Here is a 10,594-nt window from a genome sequence, read left to right as displayed (position 1 = left end):
AGAAGGGAATAGGACACTATTTTAAATACGCTATCTTTCCCTTCAGTTAAACTGACAAAACTTCAGCTTTCTTAGGAAGGGGAGCATATGGCTATACATTAAAAGTTCAAAAAATAGCACATATATACATATATTTGCCATAAAGATGTTGAATATAATAAAATACAAAAATAATTATTAGACTATGGTGAATTACTAGTATGTATGAATGACAAACTATCAGTCTATCAGATATAGAAAAAATGTACTTTTTATCTTACTTGGTTTGTTTTTTGCTTTGCTTTCCTCCTAGATGTGGGTCTCACTTTAAGAAAATATGGCATATAAAAATATGAACCTATAGCCCAAACAAATTAGGGGCTAATTTCACACATAATCAACCATCTGATTTTTAAAATACCAAAAGAGTGACCGAAGATCTTACCTAGAAAGTAAGGCTCCTTAATATTTATTACATATGATTATGTGATCCAATTTGTAAAAAATTAACTTACATAAGAACTCACCTTTTATCTATAAGAAGTTAAATTATACTCTTAAATGGGATTCAGAATTGAGTGATTTATCCTTCATATAGTTCTACAACTAAATAGAGTTTGAAATTATCTGCTGAACTGGAGCTGCATCCCATCACATTAGATAACTGAGAACCCCAAAATAATCTAGAATAGGAAGAAATAGAGTCAATAAGATAATGACCTATAAAACAAAATTAACTCAATTCAATCTATGTTGTATAAATCTGGTCTGTTTCTTTGAAAGGATTGCTTTCTTTTATTATACTAAGGATGATATATATATATATGTATATATATTTCTATATATACATATATATATATATATATATATATATATATATATATATATATATATATATATATATATATATATCCACATAGCATAATGGCTTGAGTGCATATGTTTTTAAAAATCTACCACTGAAATGGTAAGGTTCAATAATTCATATATTTTCTTAAAGTTTTTCATTATTTTTTCTCAAGTGATATAGTACTTTTAATGCTTTAATTATTATGCTAGAGAAAATCATTAGAAATTATCAAGAAAAGGAAGAATTGGCATTGTCAGATTTCAAATTATATTACAAAATAGTAATTATCAAAACTATCTGGTACTAAATAAAAAAATAAGAAAATACATTTGAAGTACAGATTAGATAAGTAAACTCATAAAGACATATTTTCAGTAAATTTAAGATCACAAGCCATTGGGGATGGGACTCTGTACTTGACTAGGAAAACTAAAGAGCAATTTGATAAAAAAAAAAAAAATAAATTTAGAAATGCATCTTACACACCAAAAAATGATATATTGGGAATAGTAAGTACTCAATTATGATATGTCAGAAAAACTGAGTTTGAATTCCAGATCTGCCATTTATTATCTAGGTGACCTTAGCCAAGTCATTTATTCTAGGTCTCAGTTTCCTGATCTAAAAAAGGGGAAGAATATGGACTAGAGGATGATAATTTCCTTTCAGATTATAAGTTTATGAACTAATGAATACAAATTAAGAAGTCAGTCTATACTTTCCCAAATAGAAAAAGTAAGACAAAAAAGTAAAAAAGTAAGGGGGGGGGGGAGAAAGAGAGAGAGAGAGAGAGAGAGAGAGAGAGAGAGAGAGAGAGAGAGAGAGAGAGAGAGAGAGAGAGAGAGAGAGAGAGAGAGAGAGAGAGAGAACAGAGAACAAAAGGTTGGGAAAAATTCACAAACATATAAAATCAAAGAAATTATAAAAGTCAAAATAAATCATTTTACTATATAAAATTTAAATGCTTTTGTACCAACAAAGTACAAGTAATTAGAATGAGAAGAAAAATTATGGAAAGGGGGTTAAAAAAAACCCTTTGCATTAAACTTTTCTGTTAAAAATTTGATGTTCAAAGTTTGTAGGCAAATTGATACTAATCAATGAGAAATTATTTTGAGATTTTTTAAAAAATGGTCTTTGTGATCTCTTTTGCATCATTTGTAATAACTCAGAAATAAAAATCAAATGTAGAAATATTAATGCAGTACTCTTCTACCTTCTAATACCTAGTTAATAATGTAGGTAGAATACTTTTTGAAATGTCATCACATTTATTTCTTTAATTTTAAGCGTTAGTTACAGATTTTAATTATGACATTCTATGTAATCATCACATTAGTGATTTTAAAAAATATATTTTCCAGTTGCCAAAAGCATGTAAAGAAAGATAAAAAACTAATGAGACTGTTAGTAATTATCATGTATTTTCCATGTTCTAATATTTATTGACAAAAACCTCTTATATTTGCAGTGAGCTAAGTATTCTATAATTATGTTAGAGAAGTGTCAAATATAGAGTTAAATACCATATTTCTTAATAGATTTTAAACTAGGGATTTTTTTGGTATAGAAAAGTTGTAAAATTTCACAACTAATCATTTCAAAATTAATTGAAATATTAGCATTTCTTATATTTATAAGACTTTTATATTTTAATAAAAGATATTTGAGGTATGGCTTATAAGGGAATATAACAAAATATACCTACTATAACCAAAATTTAGAAATACTAACAGTTCACTAATGATTCTGAAATTATTTGAGTGATATCTTTAATTCATTGGGCAAAGATTATTCAGTGGCAAATATGACAATTTTTCTAATTAATAAGCTCCACTCTTGGTGACATCTTTTCCTATATCTAAAGAGGTGAACAGCACAAAATGCCATAGGCAAAATGCAGTGCCACGTTATCAAATAAATGTTCAAGGTACAGCTTATAATGTTGAAAAATAGAAAAATAAATTGACCTTGATGAAGTGTGTCTTCTTTTGTCTGTTCCCAGGAAAGTTTATTTCAGGTATTTCTACTGCTGAAATGATTAGAGTTAACAGCTTTTTCCCTCCATTTTATTTTACAGGGTCTCTTCATCTTCCTGATATATGGGGTGTACAACACAGAGGTAAGTCTGCTTGGAGTATCTCAAGGCTGACAGAGTGAATGAGAGAAATGACAGGTTTCTTATCTTGATAACTGAGGGACAAAGTTGGCTTTCCATATGAGTGTCCTACTGCCCTTCATGCTTGGACTAGCTTATATGCATCTCAGCTTACCATTAAACACAGACACCCTGAATAAAGGGACAGACTCATTTCTCATAGGCATTGACTAATATTTTACTGCTGTTTTAACTTTTTGAATTTCCAGGCTTTCTTTGAACACTTAGCTCCACTCCACTGTATTAAAAGTTTTACAGTTCAAGGGCCAGAACTTTGCCATTTATAGTCCCATGCCATAAGGGACTAATTTTTCTTAACTCTAAAAACATTATGTAGAATATAATATTTCATCAAATATTGTTTTTTTTTTTAATGAATCGCCTTTAATATTTCTAAATGATCTGTAACTATTGGAGGCCAAGTAGCTGAGGCCTGTGGGGGTTTGTTCATGATTTCAGGATGTCAGCACGTTATTTAGAGGCCTTGGTGTTAGAAAACCTTGATTGCCAGCTGTGACACAATAGCTGGGTGACGCTGGACAAGTCCTTTCATCCTTTTAAGTCTTGTCTTTCTAAGTGCTCATCTGTAAAATAAGCTTAATAATGTTACCTCCCTCAGAGAGTGGATGTGGGGAGGTTTTGCAAACCATAAACTGCTATATAAACTCATGGAAAAAATACTTGAAAAAAGGAAAAAAGAAAATCGTCTTTTTTATATTCAAAAATATACTTTATAGAATGTATAGCATTACAGTCCTAACATTTCAGGTTAAGAAACATTTATTTAGTGCCTCGTATGTGCCAGGCACATGTACCAAGCTTCAGATTTTTTTTTTTTTGGAAGAGTGACTTGTTTATGTAATCCAATAGAAAAAAATGCAATTTCATGCTCAGTAGCAATTCAGTCCCGTTCAATCAACATTTATTAAGAGCCTACACTTTTGGAGGCACGATGGATACAAAAAGCGGCAACAAACAGTTCCGGCCCGCAAGGAGCTTACAATGAGATGTGCACCCTGTACACAGGTGCTCAAATAAATATTTGAGTTGATTCGTTAGGTTTGTGTTTGGGAGATTCCTTTAAGATGCTGGAGGTCCGGTTTGGCTTGGAAGGAGGGATGGGCCCTAGGAGTGGGGAGGAAGAATGACACCGGCGAGCTTCCAAAGGTGCTGGTAGTGTTGTAAGCCACTTCATTTCCCAAAAGAAAAGTGGCCTTGAGATAACAGGACAAATAGGCTCATTAGTAAAGCCTACAAAGGAATGTGGGCATTTAAATAACGTTTAATGATGATGAAGTGCGTGTGGGCGTGTGTTTTATAGGGCGGCTCCACTCCGAGTGCAAGCGGTTTCCTTTTTGAGTAGCCTTCAGGTAGGTTGGCAGTAAGCAACCTTTTTTTTTTTTTTTTTGGCAAAGGTACCCCGATTACGTTTTCAAAGTAGGCCACGCCCACGACCGAGCCAGGTCCGAGAGATCCCAGTCTGCGGCAGGGGGAATGGGTTTGGGGAAGCAGGACGACTGGGGGGTTTGGAGGGGCGGTGTTTGGGCATCGAGGGCCCTCGGGGCGGGGTGCAGCCCGCTGACGGGCTAGGGCCCCCTCTGCTCTCCGCTTTACTTCCAATCCCTTCTCCGGCTGCCTCTTTCCTTTTCCCCGGCGCCCACTTTCTTTCTCCCAGGCAGCCCTGGCAAGTCCAATCCCAAATCCTCGTCCCTTCTGGCCCGGTCGGTTGCACGTCTAAGGCCCCAGCCGATCCGGGCCTCCATTCCCTTTGCCTCAGCCCAGGCCCATCCCTCTGGTCACTTCATAAGTCCCCGCCCCACTGGCCCCACACGAGTCGGCCCCAACCCTCGGGCCCAACCGCCCGAATGATTGACAGGCCGGCCGGGCGGAAGCTGTTGCGCAGGCGCCCTGGCTCCCCAGAGCTCCCCTCTGGCCGGGTCGAGTAGTTCCCAGCAGACCCCGCGCCGCGCCTGCGCAGTGCCAGGGAGGCTTTTAATTCCATTGTGGAGAGGACTCGGCGTTATTTTTATTAACTGGAGGCGACGGCGGCTGCGGTGGCGGCGGCGGGACCCGTAAGTGCTGCTGCTGGGGGCCGGGGAGGGGGGAGGGGGCGAGGCCCGGGGTAGGGCCGCCGTACCATGCGCGCTGGGGCCGGAGGCGGCCGGGGATAAGCGCCGGGCGCGTTGCGGTCTGGGCGGCGGCGGCGGCGGCGGCAGCGGCGGCGGCGGCGGCGGGGTCTGAGCGCCGCGGTGGTCTCGGCCCCGGGGCCCGGTTCCTCCTCCTTCCCTCCCTTCTCCTCCCTTTTCCTCCTCTCCTCAGCCAGGCCTCCTCCGGGGTATGAAAGTCGGCAGCGGGTTCCTGAGTAGCGGCGGCGGCGGCGGCAGCGGCAGCGGTAGCAGCAGCGGCGGCAGCGGCGGCGGCAGCGGCGGCGGCGGCAGCAGCAGCAGCGGCGGCGGCAGCGGCGGCGGCAGCAGCAGGAGGGCGGAGATGGAACCCACCTTCCCCCCGAGTATGGTCATGTTCAACCACCGGCTCCCCCCGGTCACCAGCTTCACCCGGGCGGCGGTGGGGGCCGCCCCTCCCCCGCAGTGCGTGTTATCCTCCTCCTCTTCCTCCTCTTCATCTTCCTCCTCCTCGACCTCCTCCTCCTCTTCCTCGGCCTCCAACTCCGCAGCCCCAGCCGCCGAGCCTCCCCCGCCTCCTCCTCCTGCCCCGGACATGACTTTCAAGAAGGAGCCCGCGGCGCCGGCCGCGGCCTACCCCCCGCAGAGGAACTCGTGGGGATTTCTGCAGTCCCTGGTGAGCATCAAACAAGAGAAGCCTACGGAGCCGGAGGAGCAGCAGCATCACCACCACCACCACCACTACGGAGGGCTGTTTGCAGGGGCGGAGGAGAGACCTCCCGGCCTAGGAGGCGGGGAGGGGGGGAGCCACGGCGTCATCCAGGACCTGAGCCTTCTCCACCAGCACGGGCAGCACCCGCCCCCCCAGCACCACCGCGACGTGTTACTCAGCAGCAGCAGGACGGATGAGCACCACGGCAGCGAGGAGCCAAAGCAGGACACTAATGTCAAAAAGGCAAAGAGGCCAAAGCCAGAATCTCAGGGAATCAAAGCCAAGCGGAAGCCCAGCGCTTCCTCCAAGCCTTCTCTGGTCGGAGATGGAGAAGGTGCCATTCTTTCCCCAAGTCAGAAACCTCACATCTGTGAACACTGTAGCGCTGCTTTCAGGAGCTCCTACCACCTGCGCAGGCATGTCCTCATTCACACAGGAGAAAGGCCTTTCCAGTGCAGCCAGTGTAGCATGGGTTTCATTCAGAAGTACCTACTGCAGAGACACGAGAAAATTCATAGTAGAGAGAAGCCATTTGGGTGTGATCAATGCAGCATGAAGTTCATTCAGAAGTACCATATGGAGAGACACAAGAGGACACATAGTGGAGAAAAGCCATACAAATGCGATACTTGTCAACAGTATTTTTCAAGGACTGATAGATTACTGAAGCACAGGCGCACATGTGGTGAAACCATAGCTAAAGGAGCAGCTAGTGCAGAACCTGGGTCATCAAACCATAACAATATGGGTAACCTGACTGTGTTGTCTCAGGGAAATACAAGTTCTTCAAGGAGAAAAAATAAGTCAAAGAGCATTTCTATTGAAAACAAGGAACATAAGACTGGTAAAGCAAATGAGTCACAAATTGCAAATAATATCAACATGCAGAGTTACACGGTAGAAATTCCTATTGTGTCTTCCAGTGGTGGCATAATTGGCGCTGGGATAGATGAGTTACAAAAAAGGGTGCCAAAGTTGGTCTTCAAAAAAGGAAGCAGAAAAAATACAGACAAAAACTACCTTAATTTTGTGTCACCATTACCAGATATAGTTGGACAGAAATCGTTGTCAGGGAAACCAAGTGGTTCTCTTGGCATAGTATCCAATAGTAGTGTGGAGGCCATTAGTCTTCTCCAGAGTGCAGGTGGCAAGCAAGGCCAGCTCAGTAGCAACTATGATGATGCCATGCAGTTTTCAAAGAAAAGAAGATATTTACAAACTGCCAGTGGTAACAGTGCCTTTTCTATAAACGTTGGACACATGGCCTCCCAACAGTCTGTCATCCAGTCTGCAGGTGTGAGCGTTATGGACAACGAAGCACCATTATCACTTATTGATTCCTCATCTCTGAACACTGAGATCAAGTCTTGTCATGACAAGTCTGGGATCCCTGATGAAGTCTTACAGAGCCTTTTGGACCAGTACTCCAGTAAATCTGAGGGGCAGAAAGAGGATCCCTTCAATATAACAGAACAACGAGTTGATTTACACCCTTCAGGAGAACATTCAGACATGGTTCAAGAGGAAAATTTGAGCCCAGGCAACCAGACACCTTCAAATGACAAAGCAAACATGTTGCAAGGATATTCCAAATACATCCAGCAAGCTTTTGAAAGATCAGCCAATAGCACCGGTTTTGCTTTTGGACCCAGTTTCCAGTTTGTTAGTTTGTCTTCAACTCTCCACAACCACACTTTATTTCCAGATAAACAAATATACACTACATCTCCCCTGGAGTGTGGTTTCAGCCAATCTGTTACCTCAGTGTTGCCAACTACATTGCCAAAGCCTCCTTTTGGGATGTTGCTTGGATCTCAACCAGGTTTTTATTTATCTGCTTTGGAGGCCACCCATCAGCAGCTGACTCCATCACAGGAGCTGGATGATCTGATAGATCCGCAGAAAAACTTAGAGACTTCATCAAGCTACCAGTCTACATCTCAGAAATTGACTAGCCAGAAGGAACAGAAAAATTTAGAGTCCTCCACAAGCTTTCAGATTCCATCTCAGGAGTTAACTAGCCAGATAGATCCTCAGAAAGACATAGAGCCTAGAACAACGTATCAAATTGAGAACTTTGCACAAGCATTTGGTTCTCAGTTTAAGTCGGGCAGCAGGGTGCCAATGACCTTTATCACTAACTCTAATGGAGAAGTGGACCATAGAGTAAGGACTTCAGTGTCAGATTTCTCAGGGTATACAAATATGATGTCTGATGTAAGTGAGCCATGTAGTACAAGAGTAAAGACACCAACCAGCCAAAGTTACAGGTAAGGTCCCAAGAGTGACCAGGCTGGGGGTCTTACAATGTAATTTTGTTTTATTTTGAGAACACTGCCATTGGAATGTTTCTACATGATCCTATTAAGAATAATGTAACATGCCCTTTCAATGCAACTTTTCATATTTAGTTTATTTTGTTAGTGTGATTTTAGCTCTGTTTGTATTATGATTTTTAATCAAAATCAATAGATTAAAAATAGTTTGACATTCAAAGTGACAATGTTTAGCAATCAAATTTACATGTATAGATTGTCAGGGAATAGCCCAAAAGTTTTAAATGCAAAAAAAAAAAAAAAAATCCACAAAAAAAAAATTTTGTTCCTAGGATTAAGGTTTATTCTAATTGCTTTACTCTCAGGAAAGTGTAATAACGCATGGGAATTCTATACATTATCACTGTATTGGAATATCCACCTTGCAGATAGAAGAATGATAAACATTTCAACATTTAAGTAAGGGATCTAAAACATTTCAAATTGCTATCTCTATCTGGGCTGATCCAAAATTCTGAGATGTTGGCTACCTATATTTTGTTGCAGCTTTTCAAATGTACTCTGATCTTCCAAACCACATTCATTCCAGACTGGTAGAACAAATATTCTTGGATCTTTGATCAAAGCCTGGAATGATAGCTTTAATATAAAGAAGAATGAAAAGCGCCCTCCCCCTCATCCCAACTATAACAAGGCTGTAATTCCATTAAGAGATTCTAGTGACATCCACAAAAATTGAAACCCAAGTGGTTGGTTCTTATCATAGGAACCATAAGATGGTATTATGTAATTCATATAAATTTTGGGGATGCATTTATTATACATGGTTTAAAATATTTTCTTTTCCACTTGTCTTTTAGTATATCACAAGCCCTTCTATGTTTTGTCTCAACCCTGTTCTTCAAGGTTCTTGGACCTTCCCTCCTTGTTCCCTTCTCCCTATCTTGACAGTTTGAATTTTTAAATGATTTACATTCCAAACATAATTCATTATGTACTTTTTATATGTCTTATGGCATCAAATAGTCAACATTAGTGTAAACACCCCTCTCCCATTTGTAAATCCAATTCAAGTTTCCATGTATAATAATATCTTAACCCCACTTACTCACAGCTCTGTGTAATAAGGTTGTAATTCTGTCTGGTGGCTTAGCCAATGAGAATTGAGCTTAGTATTTCCTAATGACATCAGAACCTCTGTGAAATTGCAGCCTTTCCTGTACTTTCTGGAGTACATGAGTCAGTATTGTACACGGATCTTGTGAAGTTAATGGAAACTTGCTAGGAACGCTAATGGCCATTCAAAGCTACTGATAGGCGGTGGCGCTGCTCTAAACCACTTTTTAGCAAATGTATTTTTTTTCTGATTACATTTTTTATTGTACTTTGATGTTTATGCTCATGAGTTTTTTATGTACTTTTGGTGATGTTTCAGTCCTGTGTACTCTTCTGACGTCAGAAAAGTACCACTGGTTGTTTGCAGTCTTATTGTGTAATCAGCCTAATACAGGCTTCCATGTATAATAAAGTAATTAACATTGTGCAAGTGTACAACACTTCTGTTAGGAAAGCAGTGTTTGAAAAGTAAGAAATTATTTAAAAAAATGTTTCAGAATACCAGTTAATTTTTCTTCCCCACTTCCCCTTCCTTAGGCTGCTTTCACCAACTGAAGTCACCTGTTTGCCAATGCAAGGTTCTTATAGAATTTATTTAATCCCCTAAATTCACTCTATACTAACATGAGTCTATGTTTCATTCTTATTACAGTTGAGTGCAGTAAGTTCTTCTATTTAGGTACAGAGTGCAAGCTGTAATCAAGGGATGGAGAGGACCTTTACCACTGTATCTCTTAAGCTGTATAATTTTTCTCAATTTTTTTTTTGTTTTATACAGGTTTTGAATTTCTTTAACTTTGTGTGTACTGAATATTGCATATGTATTATTCTGATTTGTTTGCTCTAGCTTAATACCAATAAAAAAAATCCTGTTAATCACAAAATTGAGGAAAGGAGATATCACTTAATACCAGTCATATTTTTCAGATTTCCTATTAACTAAATTCCATAGGTTATTTATCATCTGTACCTAGCAGTTTTGAGACTTGTGCTTTTTAAAATTCAGTACACTTATTGTGTTAAGCATAGATACTTTGCATCCAAGTTTATTGTAATTGGAAATCAGTTTGAATATTTTCATTTTATTAGTGTTTTAGCTATGCACAATATTGTGAAACCATACAAATTACATATTTTGTAAATTAAAATTGTTTTTTCTTGAAATTTTTGAGTTGGCTATTGTAGATGCTATGCTATTCCAGATAGATTATGTTCTAAATCTTAAAGTAAGAAACTTTTAGTTTTAGTTTTTGACTTATTTTGATCCTAAGTGCATTCTTTAAAACATTGTAATAAAATAATAGCATTGAAAAAACTAAGAATGTATATAGTAGGGAAAAGTATTAAATATTGGTAAAATTTCATAGGTAGAAAAGTTAA

The 10,594-nt window shown here is 39.7% G+C and overlaps 1 protein-coding gene across 2 annotated transcripts; it reads left to right on the top strand.

Moving 5' to 3' along the window:
* The first annotated feature begins 3,819 nt into the window (after positions 1–3,819).
* On the top strand, positions 3,820–10,378 carry ZNF281 (zinc finger protein 281). Of its 2 annotated transcripts, none has more exons than XM_074308714.1 (2): positions 3,820–5,059; positions 5,311–10,378. In XM_074308714.1, exon 2 carries the CDS (start codon positions 5,325–5,327, stop codon positions 8,094–8,096), a length of 2,772 nt encoding a protein of 923 aa, XP_074164815.1. In that variant the 5' UTR covers positions 3,820–5,059; positions 5,311–5,324; the 3' UTR covers positions 8,097–10,378. The 2 variants fall into 2 exon arrangements, with proteins under 2 accessions (XP_074164815.1, XP_074164816.1); XM_074308715.1 differs by having other exon boundaries at positions 5,307–10,378.
* Positions 10,379–10,594: the final 216 nt, after the last annotated feature.

Source organism: Sminthopsis crassicaudata, chromosome 4, assembly GCF_048593235.1.
Source record: "Sminthopsis crassicaudata isolate SCR6 chromosome 4, ASM4859323v1, whole genome shotgun sequence".
Classification (NCBI taxonomy): domain Eukaryota; kingdom Metazoa; phylum Chordata; class Mammalia; order Dasyuromorphia; family Dasyuridae; genus Sminthopsis; species Sminthopsis crassicaudata.
This window is presented reverse-complemented; position numbering and strand designations above follow the sequence as displayed.